This window comes from Numida meleagris, chromosome 1 (assembly GCF_002078875.1).
Source record: "Numida meleagris isolate 19003 breed g44 Domestic line chromosome 1, NumMel1.0, whole genome shotgun sequence".
Lineage (NCBI taxonomy): Eukaryota > Metazoa > Chordata > Aves > Galliformes > Numididae > Numida > Numida meleagris.
The window spans coordinates 160,304,968-160,320,204 of record NC_034409.1 but is presented as its reverse complement, the minus strand read 5'-3'; the positions used below and the strand labels follow the sequence as shown (position 1 = coordinate 160,320,204).

The following is a 15,237-nucleotide window of genomic DNA, read 5'->3' as shown; positions in this document are numbered from 1 at the left end:
TCTTATTGTTATCTACATAAGCATTAGTTCGATGAGTTTATAAATTCTTGTTTTCTGGTTAAAATCCATACTACATAGCTTATTTTGAATTATAAATAAGTACTCCAAAGCTTCCAATAACGCCAAAACAGAACTGAGAGTTTCAGAGTTTTAAAATGATTCTTTTGCATACCCAGACACAAAGCAAAAAAAATCACATTCAATCATATTTTTTAAAAGTGCTTTTAAGGTAACCTTTTCATTATTTTAATGTTAGCTGAATACGCTGGTACATAGCTGTGTGGGTTACATTAAATGTAAAGTTCATTGCAGCTGGAATATACGTGCCAATATGTTTGCTCAAAATCTTCCTTAATTTCTGTATGTGTTAAAGATGTTTCATATAGGGAGGATTCTTCATATAATTTTAAATAAGGTCATGCAAGAAAAACTAACAGCATATTATTCTTCATTGCATAAAGTTTCTCTTTTCAAAATGCAGTTACATACAATGTCCCATCTTTCACAACAGATCAAAGTTGCCCCCTCCTACAAAATATCTAAAATTTTCTTAAGTTCTTATGCAAAGTTGGCATGTTTGCAATGATAGTTATTGTTTCATATTGTCTTTAGCAGAAAAGCCTCTAGCCTGCACTTTGAGAAAACGTAAGAATGGAGTGAAGAATCCACTCTTCTGTCTTCAATACACCACAGATAAATAAGGATTATAGCAATATTTGCGCAGGCACTGCTTGTAACATCACTGCAATAGACAGTGATGAAAGATAAGGAAAAAATGTACACGGATTTTGTAAGGAAATGCTTCTCCTTGAAAACTGATGAAGAATAAGCTTTCAATCATGAAAAATGACTGTGAAATGAAAGGGTTTTTTTAAATACAGCAAAACTTTACTTCCATAGTATCTTCTCCAGGGTCACCCGTCAATTTTCTTGACAGGGGTGGTGGGGAGAAACCTCCTAAAGAATGCTAAAATTCCATACTGAATTAATTTTAACAAATTATTTGCAGACTTTCAGACTGAGCATTCAATAAAATAAACTAGACAGCAAAACTCTAAATGAACATGAGCACAAGTACAATATTGGCAGGAATTATATACTTGCCTAACATAGTAATCAAAGAAAATTCTACTTCACATCTACTTTTTTTTCCCCCAAAATAGAACTTCTCCAGTAGAACTCAGCCCCAGATTGTAACCATGCAAATTTAGATGTGTATTCCTTTCTAACTCAAATGGTCAACAAGACTCAGTTTAGTAGCTCACACCTTCATATCCAGTGCACACTGGTTGCTCTGGAGTATCACATCCTGGTTTCAGCCTCTCCCTCAGCAGGACAACGGCCTCCCACAAGTCCTGTGACATAACTTAAAATTTTGGGGTGATGACGCCTCAAACACCATTTGAGACACCACTCGAAGATACAGGCGCTTCTGTTGATAGATCTCCTTTGAGAGCAACAACTAACCAAAAATTTAGGAGACTACATGCCATCAGATAAAGCAAGAGGCAGATGCCTACATTTGGAAGTCTATGTCCTGGAATAAAATCCTACCTTACATGTTCTATGTCTCATGCCGTTTGCATTTCAAATACTAAATGTCTTAATATTAGATTGCTCAAAAAGCCTAAAACACTACACACAGACTGACCACATCTACTGTATACCAACACAGTATGCAAAGTTATTGTTCAGAAGAGCTACAGAAGTAGATGCTTTTTGCATACCATGCCAAGGCTTAGAGTTTCTGGGATAGAGAGCTCTTGGGTACTCTCTTGTGCTTTCCTGGATCATTTGTGATTTTTAAGTATTTGTATAATACAAAAGATTAATGCCCTAGCATCTAGGAAACAAATGTTAAAGTCTTCTACCGTTTGTATGTTCTTATTATAGCACTGATTCAGACTTTTCTTCTGTCATTTCTGCTGCACAGCAATCTCGTAGCAATAGGAGCAAGGGGTTTCTGTAGTTCTGTGATTAGTATACTGTGTTGGACTTAAGAGTTGCTGATACAAAGAATCTTTTGCTTTCTCCTATACACACTACCACAGGAAAATTCTAACCATTAGATAAATATAAGAAGGGAAAATATTACAATCACTTCATATTATTTAAGAAAGCTGTTTTTCTCAAGGAAAGGAGTGAGCCTACTAGCAGTACATCCAACTCTGTGAAAGAACAGGTGAACAGAGATGTCAGATAAATAAGATGCTGCAGTAAGTGTATCAGGAACTTATCTGCAGGCATTACAGCCCTGAAGGTAAGGTGCTTCACCTATTTTTGGGGTTCAGCCAACCAAATGCGCACTAGATTTGGTAGTCAGAGAGTGTTACAGCGTCCAGATAACGTTGACATACAAAATGCATTCCAGTGTTAGCTATTAACCTGAAATTTAACCAGATTTTAAAAAGCTTAGTTTTCATTAACTGAAAAATACAAAAGTATCCTAATTAAATAAAACTGTATTTAAATTGTCAGCTTTGCCTGACAACAAAGATGACATAACCTTCCCACATGTAGCAATGACTAAAGCTGTCTTTTTTTATTGGTCTATTTAAGAATGCAGTAATGGCTTAGCACTAAGTTTAAACGTCTTTTGGGCTATGTTTTCCAAACACCCTCCATTTCTGTCAGTAATCAAAACCAATCCTAAACAATTCTGAAAATCAGGCCTCAGGTGTCTCACACTAGGCATCTCAAAAATCTTTTCTAAATAGACTAAAACCTCAGCAACTACTCAATATTTTGTTTAGTGTCATTGAATGATAAGTGGTTTCATGCCTTATCTACACACCCTCTTCATATAGCCTTCAAATTGCGCTCTGCAAGACAGAATTATTAATTTTCCTCAAGGTTTCTTCTATCATGCTCATCAATAACAACTAAGTGTTTCAAAGCATTAATGAATCTATCTTTATAACACAGCTGTGAAGCAGGGGGTTCATAACTGTGCTAGTTCTATGGACACAGAAAGCAAGTATGGGGAAATTAAGATAAAGGACAATTCCAACTTTGTATCTCCAATTAAAGATGAATCTGAGCACTTAGAATTCTTATTCCACAGCATTTAAATAGAAGGTGTTGCTTAAAAATTAGAAATTAAATTAATACAACTATTTCGTAACATTTAGAAATTTTGAAATCAGTTTCCTGGGTTTCAAATTAGGAACTGAACAAGTTTGGAAAATATAATTGGTATCTGTGTTTAAAAAGTCAGACATACAGTATCATAGAATCATTTAGGTTGGAAAAGACCTTCAAGACCATGAAGTTCAATGATCAACCTGACCTACCAAATCCCATTGCTAAACAATGTCCCTTAGTGCCACGTCCACACATCTCTTAAATACCTCCAGGGGGGCTCCACCACTTCTCTGCACAGCTCATTCCAATGCTTGATCACCCTCTCCTCTTCCTAGTACCCAATCTAAACCTTCCCTGGCATATCTTGAGACTGTTTCTTCACATACTATCACTTGTAAACTTAGAAAAGAGACACTCCTTGTTGTTATCTCTTCAGATAGTTGCAGAGAGTGATGCAGCTTCCTCTTCTCCAGACTCAACAACCCCAGTTCCTTCAGCTGCTCCTCATAACGCTTGTTTTCTAGTCCCTTCACCAGCTTTGTTGCTCTTCTCTGCATGCACTCAAGCAACTCAATATTTTTCTTGTGTTGAGGGGTCCAAAACCAAACACAGGATATGAGGTGTGGTCTCACCAATGTTGCATGCACGAGGACAGCCACTCAGGCCAGGATGCGATTGGCCTTGTTGATCACCTGGGCGTACTGCAGGCTCATGTTCAGCCAGTTGTCAGCCAGAACCTCCTGGTCCTTTTCTGATGGGAAAGTTTTCAGCCACTATTCCCAAAATCTATGCCACTGCATGAGATTATTACAACCCAAGTGCAGGATCCAGCATTTACCTTTGTTGAATGTCATGCAATGTGTAACTCGCTGAGCAAAATTATTTTGACTGAAGATGGCATCTTCTAGAATTTTAGCCATTAAACTCTGAAGCAGCAGAGCTTCGATAATCTTTACACATTCTAATAACTCTGCTAAATGTGTGTTCCATTTTAAGTCCTTTCCTAAAGATGGAAGGACACAGGAATTGCAAACCATGTTTTGATATATAAACAGAAGTATTTTTCCCTATCTAGACTCTCTGACATGTCTGAAAACATTAAAAAACAACAACAAATAAGATTGGGAAACAAAGGAGCAACTTAAATATATTGTAATGATAAGTGTTAGGCTGCAAAAAGAAGATGACAGAACGAGCAATTTAATCTTTCTACAGATCAACAGGAGAGTTTGATCACTGCACCAGTCTACATCTCAAACCTCATGCTAAAATTTCCTTCCTGCAGAAGGGTAGCTTACAAATTAAACTATGTAGTCAGAAGTAGCCAGAAACAAAATGAAGAATGACCACAAATACCACAGAAAATCAACAAACTCTCCTTGGTCCCCACAATCTTACCAATCTGAGCATAATTATAAATAACCAAGACAGCGATCCTCACTAATCCTAAACGGGACCTGTAAAAAAGTATTTCAGACTTTCCTAAATTTGCTTTGGTATTTGAAATTGAGGGTTTATGCCAGTCTTGTGTATATATTCTGAAGTATATCATCAAATTTTAATCACCCTTCCTCCAGAAAAATGATACTGGCAATGGTAAAAGAACTTGCAATATTTTTTGGAGACAGCTGATTATCCTGAAATGTGCCAGGACAACCATTTGTAGCCATATATAGTGAGTTCCAAATGTTTAAAGAAATACTATGGTGAGAAATTTCTACTTCACTTTTAAGAAAGAACTCTTGTTAAAACTCTCAAATCATATTTTGGTAGAACAAAAAAATAATAAAAAATGCTACATTGAGATTAAAGAATACCCATTACTAATATTTGTAAACATGATGAAAATGTGTTGGGACTCAAAAACTACCTAAAGAAACATTTAAATTTCCAAAAAACTTTAAGCTTTTATGATAAGTTACTATTTGTGAAAGTTTATATATATGTTTTTATGTAAAGTATGTAATGACCTGTAATATAAGAAAGAATGAAATAACCTAATAATCTATGACTATTTTAGATAACTCTAAAGGAAAGATCTGCTAACAGTGAGTTTGGATTATGCTTTTGACAGTGTTCTGAGCTTTATACATGAAAAGCTACCTAAAAATAACCTGCATCAGTCTAATGCTGTTTCTCAAAGATAATACAAACATTAAAAACTATAAAATAATTCTTAGCTACTTCTCCCAAAATAAAAAATAGAATGTTAGTAATTAAATAAATGAAAGTTTTGTATTTGGATTTTGTATGGGAAAAGAATACACAGAATGATAGCTATTTTTTTTATTATTTTTAAGCAAATAAGAAACATCCTTTAAAAAGAAAAAGTAGTTTTAAGAAAGGTGGAGTTTCATATTTTTCCTATTCAGGTTATAAATAAACATAAGACGTTCAGTTTTAAATTACACTCTTTGTTATGAAGAATTTCCATTTCTTTCAAAAAGAAATAATCCAAAAATAATAACTCCAAACCTCATTATCATAACTTAGTAGAATTTAGGATGCACAAAGTAAAATTTCTGTTATGAGCATTAGATGCTGTTTGGGGCGGAAGAAAATTATTTTACTTTGTTCAAGATTGTAAAGACTACAAAAGTGATTTTTAAGAAATGTTAGGGAATAAATGAGCAGACTGTACCATGAACATCATCCTGAAGTTGTTTAAGTCAGTTAAAAACTCCTCCACAGAAACTTTCTTCAGATCAATGGCGTAATATCCCATCACGTTCTGATACAGTTTTTCCATGTTCTCATGCATCCGTGAAAGTTTCTGAAAATCTTCTTTGGCATGAACTAGAAAGCTGTATGCTGCTGTTAAGGCTGCAAGAATACTCAGTAAATCCATTCAAATCCACAGTTTTTAACTTAGCATAGATCTGTATTACATACACATTTTTCAGTTGCGTTAAATGAAGTGTCAAGATAATTCCTTCCACATCATATACACTTCCAGGTATTTTCTGTGTATATTAGCACTCTAGATAAATCAAGATGTTTTCATCAAATTTTCTCAGCCTCTTTTAATTTAAAGATTATTTTACGGGCATGCAATTTGTTATGAAATTAAAAGTATGAAACTCAGCAGCTGAATGTTGTTAATGTTTTTAGTTTGTTTGGGTTTTTTTTCCTGTTTTTATATCACTGTCTCACTGAAACTAAAGGCTTAGGTATACAATACGTTCTTCAAAAATCTCCCAAATAAACCTGCCAAAAAAACCCTCCCAACCAGCCAATAATGCCTTTGACTCAATCTAATAAAATAGTTTCCAGAACTGTCGGTGGGAGCAACTCAAGTGCATTCCCTTTCTCTCCCTCTCCAGAAACTAATTTGGATTTTCATTTAAGAACATGTGCACAATTAGCTCTAAGGTCAAACACGTAATTTTACTTTAAGTAAATTGGAGACTTAGAACATATTTTTAAAATATACTCATTTTAAAATATATAAATTATTTAATTTGATTCAGAACTAGTAGCTAACTTCACTGAAATGCATGTCACTCTGCCACATACATAAAAGCAAAGTGAAATTTAGATATCAATAACTAATCCAAATGCTTTAACTTATCAAGAAATACTGTAATTACTACGTCAAATGCAGTAAAAATAGAAATGTTAATAAACAACAGTATTAAAAATAATAAATATGAAAGAAAAAAAACTCATCCTAGAAGCTTTCTAAAATGCTAGTATAGCAACAGTAGTGCTTCCATTTTTATTTCTGGTGGCTGCATCAGATATTTATGCTTTCTAAGGCTATTTACAATGCCAATACAATTTAATTAAATTAGAGGTGAAAACAACAGAACTACTTCCACAAGAGACAGACAATTTATAAAAAGCACCAAAATACTGCATAGCAAATGAAATCAAATAAAAAATAACTATGTTTATTCTCCACTTGATTATATAGTTTGTAAAAGTTCAGAGAAGAAATACTGCATGTAGGTCTGTGGGACAATTTCATCCAGTATTTACTTAAATGGAAAGGCAACTAAACAAATATTTATATTCTGTTCTCTTCATGCTGCGGAAAAGAATGTAGAAGACAAAAAATGACAACTTTACCTTTTCTCCCACTGCCCACCCTAATTACGATAAAAGAGAATTGACATACACTATTGCTATTTTATTTTTATGAAGAACAGGATTTTTAATTAGGTGAATTAAAATCTAAGAAATAGAATTTTTGTCCACTCTGCTCTTTCAGATAGATAGGAATAACTTACTACAGGGTGATTATTTTTACTCTTCAAATTTTGTATCAACTACTATTTTAGCTTTACTTAGAGACTACATCTCATTTGATTTTCACTATAAGATGTCTTTCTAGATTGTTACAGTTCCTTTAAAAACATTCTTCTTCTACTTATTTCCCAACATGCACAATATTTATTGGTGGGGCAGCAAGGAGAGTGGATGAGAGATCTGTATGCAACAGCTGCCCAAATATTAAGTAAAAAATAAAAAAGAATGATGAATAACAAAGTATGTTTTTGCATCTTGATCATTTCTGATACTGTAATTTAGGACAGTTATATGTAAATCTTAGATCAACAGAACTTAGGTAGAAATAACTATTTCTTGCATTTTTGAGCTTGTTTATTTCCATAGCTTGGAATGCTAAAGGAAAACAGGTAAATTTGTTTTGTTGACAATCGTATACAATAAAATAAATGCCATACATCAAACATGCCAGTAACTTTCTTCAGTGTTCTAGGAAGAAAAAAATCTTAGAAAAGTTAAAAATATGAATAAAAAGTATATTTGATGATGTAAATGAATGATATGCCAGCATACCCTAAAAAGGAAACTTCTGAGAAGAAATATCTGTGATATTCTACAAGATGTAAGTACAGTTACAACTATGCTAATAGTGTCTATATAGTGTGCTTATATTAAACTGTTGGAACTGAATCTCCTCAAACACATGGTGCAAAATTTTAAACTCAAAATGCAGTATTCTGGAAAGATGTGCTACTATGCAGTGTTTCAGTCCCAGACACAGAGAATTCTGAATTTTTATTTTCTGTCTGGTGTGCTATGGGATACCCTAAGCTCTTGGCATTCTACTGAGACTGTGGTTCAATTTAGGTATTTTTAATAAGTCCTCTTCCTTTTTTTCCTTAAATACAGCTTTTGTTAGCCAGCACTAGCTAAACTGGAGGCAACAGGGAATACTACTGAGCACGGCAATCCCAACTGTAATTATTATGAACAGGTTGATATATATGCATTATCAGCTACACGATTCATTGGCTTTGGATGAATGAAGACAGAAGTACAGCAAAGCTGCAACACAGGTGGGAGGAAAAGAAAATCAAGAAGTTAGTTATTTGTTAACTTTTTCTGAAATGGCTTCACTTCATGGACAGCCTTTTTGTACTCATGGGACTTCAGATCATCATTCTGCTCATTATTGGAACAGAAAAGCAATGCAGCTTGCATATTCATGCCAGCTTTTTCATAGTGGACTGCTTGCCTTAAGACTATATTGATTTTAATATATTGTGCTATATAAAATACTAATATAGTGGAGAGTATCAAGACATGTAAAATCAGCTGTTACTCTACAGTAGATAACAAATTATGTTAGCGTGCCAAACATTTTCTCAGAAGACCCTATATTCATTGCACGTGACTTTTTGACAAACTAACCCACATATTAAACGTAGGCGATCCAAAAAGGAATATGATTCTGCATAAGTACAAAAGATTAATAGGCGTATAGATGCTGCATGTATTTTAGCAGAATCTTCAAAATGGAACTGAGACTGTCACTATATGAGTCAGCAGTAGTCTCTGTAAAAACACAGCAAATTTTTCAAAGACTGGTGTAAGTAGATTGAGGTCATTTCAAACCAGGATTTCAATGAGCAATTTTGTTTAGGGCTGAAGGGTGTAAACTATGCAGGGCTCCAGTGAGAATTTACCACATGAAGCTCTTGGGGAAACAGTTGCAATTATCTGAAAAATACATGTCACAGGGACTTTATTTTATATACATAGCGAGGATCAATGGTAAAATTCCTTCTCTGAATATAGTAGTTCAGAAAAGACACACTAATGTTTAGACTTTTAAATTAGTATCTTCTGAAGAGTATTCGTCTACTAATATCTTTTCCTTGATTTACTCACTCCATCTTACCTCTATATTAAACATAATACTTAAACAAATTAACATGCATTTTTATCACTGTGTGTATATCCCTTATATTTATGAACAAAACCAGTGTTAATGAGTCTGAAGTCCAGACCAGATAGAAAAAGAATTACACACTTTAAGTTAAATTTACACTGTTTGTCCAAATCCTATGAATTACATGTCTACTCAGTCAACATCTTGATCCTTTCTCAAAGAGTGACATGCAGTCCCTTTTCACCTGAACAGCTCTGGTCTTGTAATCTTCCAAACCCCTTAGGATCCTCAGAGGTCTTACAGTTTGGTTTGTTCACATTGCACAGAAGGAATTTCAAACTATACGGCTGGTTGGTTAACCAGCAGTTTAGAGGCAGCATGTAGTTTCCTCTTTGCAGAAGAATTGGGTTTCTTCTACCTCACTTGAATCAGGCTAAGTGCTACTCTTTCCTTCTCTTCGCAAATTAACTTAAACAACAAGGAAAAAGGAATAGAGAACTGACCAAAAAGAAAGGACTGTATTCTTAGCTGAAAGGTATCAACCAGCGTACTATCTCTCAAGTATTAGTTCCATAAACTTTTGTGAAAATCACCATTATAAATACATTCAGTGGTTAAACAGGATAAAATTTGTCAAGAGTTTCTCAACTGCTACTTAGAAAATCATGAGATGTGAGCTGGACTGATACAGAAGATGTTGACTAAACTACTTAATTAAGCTTTCAACATGTAATTTAAATTCTCTTCATAAACCCACTAAATCTTCATTTTGAACGTACAAATGTATTTTGTTCACTGTTTTTTCTTGAACATTATTCTGAATGAATTTAATACTATAAATCAATATCAGTTCAATATTCTTTGACTGTTCTAATTAAAGCAAACAAATGAACTACAATAATGACTATAATTTCTTTTCAGCTAGTATACATAAGATGACTGACAAACTAGCGCAATTTAATATATAAGAGAAATATTCATAATTATAGACTTTGTCAATAAAAGGGCGCACCAACTGTGCATATATCTGACTTCCTGAAGAAACAAGAATGCTAATCAGTTCATTAGGGAACTTTGGGTTGTGATATTTAGTGACAGGATGTAATAGCCTGCTTGTCCATGAAGCCTAATTGTACTCAAGATGAAAAATTATTTCCAACAAAGCACCATCCTTCCTTTCTCAGATTTCCTACTGGTTTCTTTTTATGAGCTGCATGCCTTTCAAGGCTTCAGCATCATTCAGCTTTCCTTGTCATAGGAATAAAAGTTAAGACACATCCAGGCTTCATCATGCTGTGCAGGATTATCTAACCTTTACATCAAACCTCTTTTGCTTTGTAATTTATTGAAGCTCCTGCTTTTCTAAAAGTGAGCTTCTTTAATTAGAGCGTTCACAGAAATTACTAGAAACCAAATGCAACTTCACCATTCTGAAATTACTGCCTTTCTACTGGGAGAGGTAGTAGGTAAGGGCAAACCATTCCCGCTCATAATATTTTCTGTTCAAAATATTGATTGAATAGTCTAATATAATGAAATATGTAGCATAGCTGGTTTTACTTGCACTGATTTATTCTGAGTATGATAAAATATTCATCTCACCTGTTTCTGACAGCAATCAATACCCAGTGATTGGAGAAAACAAGAATGAAATAGGATAAGTGTAGCATGATAAGCCAACTGATGTAGTATTTAGCTTCTAACAGTCTGCAGGTTACTGATTTTATTAGCTAAAGCTACCTCTGGGCTAATGTGTTTAAGCTCCAGACATAGTATCTTTAGCTGACTGTCTAAGCCTTAAATGAAATTCATTTACGTTGTCAACCTCTACAACATCTTTAAAGTAAATGCTGCAGTTTAATTGGCTGCTGCATGAGTAAACATCTCTGTTAGTATGTTACAATCTGTTAGATAGTATTTTATTCATAATTATTTACAAGAAACAATGAATACCTTCCGAACTTTCCCATTCCATGGTATACAAATTTACAAGTATTTTTTTACTAATTCTCATTTAATTTTCCAGCTTCGGAGTCCTAATCTATTTAAACATCTTTCATGCTGAAATTATTGCTTATTGTTGATCATTGTTGTCACCATTCTCTACCACATCAGTAAGTGTACAAAATACTTTGGAGATGAGGTGATGGAAGTACTCAAGTTATAAGATTATTACTGATTTTTACAACAACTTACTTATGCTTTCTGATTGTTTTTAACTACAGTTGTTCTCAAGAAGTCATCATACAACATTCTTCTGCTAGATGTATTACTTCATAGTCACTGAAATGCACTTCCCTTCCTGTTAGTATCTACTAGAATCTGCTTTTTGGCATGAGTTTTTCAATTTCATTTTTTAACTAGATATTAATCCAGAATAAATAGTCATTCTACTATTCCCTTGAGAAATCTGTTTTCTTGGAAGACTTTCTAAACACATCTTGTTGAAAGATGCATGGATATTCAGTTATGCTCCACTGAATGTCTCACCGTAATCTGCGTTCTGCAAGGAATGGTTTCGCCTTAAAAAAAACCCACAATGTCCCTCTCACATAATATTGTATCTTGCATATATGTATATACATATATACGCACATATACATACATACATATATACATATATGGGTTCTGTCTATATACATATCTGATAGTTGTTTTTATTTAGTCTTAATCAATTTTTCTTGGTATAGAAACCATACTTACAGCTACACAGCTCAGTTCCTCCTTGCAGCCCTCTTAAAAAAATACACCTTTTCAGCTCCAGTTTCTCTGGTGTCTAGTGCTACCAAGGGTACATACTTGAGTTTGTTTTTAAATCTTTTCAAGTCTGGGGATTTATTGCTATTTAATTTATTATTTTATTTTAATAAAACTCCTACAGACCTCAGCTGAGATCATCCCTTCATATAAAATATTGCACAGTTGGTTCAATCAAAGATCTCTCTGGAGACAACTCTTACAAACAACTAATTTAACTTTTTGGTTATGGCTCATCTTTGTGGCACACACTGATAATCTGCATCTTCAGCAATACTGCTGAAGCACTGCTTCTGAGATGCTTGAAAAGGACATTTCTTCATTTCCTAAAATGATCAATATCCTTTTTAAGAGCTCAGTAAATTGCTCTAATATTTTTCATATATGGGGATGGAATTTGAACTCTGAGAAAAGTTATGGCATTTACTGACAAGGTCCACCCATTTACCTATCTGAATATCACATTTTAACTTCTTGCACTATTGCTTTACAACTGTGACCTATTCTGTCTCAAATGCAATTTATAACCTTCTATCAAAGTATTCCACTAACTTTCTGCCATCAAGTTCCAGAAATACCTCATGTGTCAGTAACACAAAAGGAAATTAGGCATCCTACTTAATCATTTTTGGAATTTTAGATGTTTGACATTAGCACAGATTTATTTCTCAGCTCACTGCTCTCTGCTCTCCTTAAGTGAAACTTATATCTTCAGGCTATTCTTCACTCAATCCCAAATGATTTTTGTTAACTTCTTTTATATCTTTTTTTATAGAGGAGATTCAGAACTCTCCAAGTTCTCCTCTATACTATTGGCTTCTTCAGAGACAAAACATTTTGCACTATAGACATTGTGCTAGTGAGTTTCAACAAATCTCTCAATACCACACTGAGTTGGAAAAGTAAGGCACTAACAACAGCAACAACAATAACAAAGAATAGCTTCACCAACAAAATAAACAACAATAACAACAATAGAAAAAATTAATAGTAACACTGAAAGGTTACAAATACTCCAGAGTCCAGAGGAGCCCTAAAGCCAAGTTATATATGATTTAGTTGCAGCTAGTCTTCTGAAGAGGGAATTGGCCCTAATGCAGCAGTGATAAGAGCCACTTGGCTTTAGGGTCTCTTGCTGTCCTATTAATATATTAATTTATATATCAAATATAATATAATACAAATATATTATATATTAATTATAATTATTACTAACTATTAAATAAAATAGTTTTAGATTAATCAAGAACAGTGAATAACTGTCTCCTGAGTCCTCCTGTCTTTATACATAGCAAAGTAGACTTCCAGTAAGGTAATAACCTATAACTAATAACTATGCCTAGTAAGGAAATTTCAACTTTTCTCTCTCTGTCTGCTGATATTTCAGCTCCTAGGATACTCCCCATGCCAAGCATACATGGCCAACAGTTGGTGAAGAGGTTTAAGTTAGAGAATGATTTTCTTGGCTTAAATTAAATATCTTCCTGTCACATATGAGACAAGTTGAGTTAAGTTGGCTAGAGGGCTTGGAATAGATAGTGAGAAGGTAAATTTCATTTAAGCAATAAGAGAAATTTTTGTTTTAATTGTTGCATGTACAAAACTCTTCTGAATAGTAATGCATACAATAGAGAACAAACACGGGGTGATGCACATCTTCCTCTAATATATTCCTAGGAGAAAAATCACCCAGTAAGACACTTAAACACAGACTTAAACCTAACAGCATTTTCCCCCAATTCTATTCACTACAGATGACTCCATTAATAAGGCTGTTCATGTACTTAGCTTTTAAGAGAAAAGACTTTTTTTCAGAAATAAATGTTACAGGCTGAAGCTAGAAAAAGAAAACTATTTGTGTGTGTGTTTTTCTAAAGAGTACTCCAAAGGATATAGACATTTTTTCTACAAACTTATCGTGCTTATCTTCAGCAACTGGAAAAGTCTGCAAATCCTTCTCAAGCTGTTGGAGTTGCTTTTCCATATGCTTCAGGCTCTTCTCCAGGTTTTCTGCTGAGACTAAAACACAGAACATTAACTCTCTTAACACCTTAAACAAGAAACATTGCAAAATTTGTAAGTTAAAATCTTATCCAAAACAGCATGCTACATTTACATTACAATGCTCAGTTCTCCTCACTTGTACAGTTGCCTTATTCTGATTAGAATATTGTTTGAATGTTGCATTTTGTTTTGTTCTTATGCCTAAGATATAGCACGGTCAGTTTTAAATAACTTGAGATATACATATACCAGTCTCTCTTCTGATTAACAGCTATAGGCAGCTTTAAAGCAACTTCAAGAATCACAAAGCTCTCTTAAACAACATTCTGTTAATACAGAAAATACCAACATTTCTATGGTAGATCATGAAGAAAAGAGCCTCAAAACAAAGAAAACAGGTTATTAAACACCTATGCATGAAACCTAAGACCCAGCTCCCTAAGTTGGAAAGCACAATGCCTGTTAAGAAACACAACAGAATCTGTAAGAGTCAATGTGCCTTTAAAGCTGGAGACAAGCGCAGAAGCTGAGATGAGGTAAAGCAATAAAGAGATTTAAGAGAAAGAAAAGAGCAGAGAGGAAACATCAGGGATTTATAATAGGATGCAGAAAAACTGCAAAATTTCTTACCAGAAAAAGAGGAATGCAACTTGCAATCATTTGAAGGAATGCACAGAATGCTGATGATACAAAACAGAGAGGAGTCGCTGACACACCAGAATACTGTGCTGCCATTCAATGACATCTGGACAGACCAGAGAGTTGGGTAGAGAAGAACCTTATGAGGTTCAACAAGAGCAAGTGTAGGGTTCTACACCTGGGGAGGAGTAACCACATGCATCAGTATAGATATGGGAATGACCTGCTTTGAAGGAGTTATGCAGAGAAGGACCTGGGTGTCCTGGTGGACAACAGGTTGACTATGAGCCTTCAGTGTGCCTTTCTGGCCAAGAAGGCCAATGGTATCCTGGAATGCATTGAAAAGAGCATTGCCAGCAGGACAAGGGAGGTGATCCTCCCCCTCTGCTCTGCCCTGGTGAGGCCACATCTGGAATACTGTGTCCAGTTCTGGGCTCCCCAGTTCAAGAATGACAGGGAACTACTGAAGAGTCCAACAGAGTGCTACAAGGATGATTAGGGCCAGGAATATCTCTCTTACAAGGAAAAGCTGAGAGAACTTTAGCCTGTGGAAGAGAAGACTGAGAGGAGATCTTGTCAGTGCTTATAAATATCTCAAGGAGCAGTGGGCA

The 15,237-nt window shown here is 34.5% G+C and overlaps 1 protein-coding gene across 3 annotated transcripts in view; it reads right to left on the bottom strand.

Moving 5' to 3' along the window:
- The window catches only part of DIAPH3 (diaphanous related formin 3), a 233,725-nt gene that overhangs the window by 79,950 nt on the left and 138,538 nt on the right, over window positions 1-15,237 (bottom strand). For all 3 annotated transcript variants that reach the window (XM_021417820.1, XM_021417802.1, XM_021417810.1), the window contains 2 exons: window positions 13,878-14,002; window positions 5,726-5,890 (listed from right to left, as the gene is read on the bottom strand). In XM_021417820.1, the coding sequence (XP_021273495.1) occupies window positions 5,726-5,890; window positions 13,878-14,002 (290 nt within the window). The remainder of the gene's footprint in view (window positions 1-5,725; window positions 5,891-13,877; window positions 14,003-15,237) is intronic.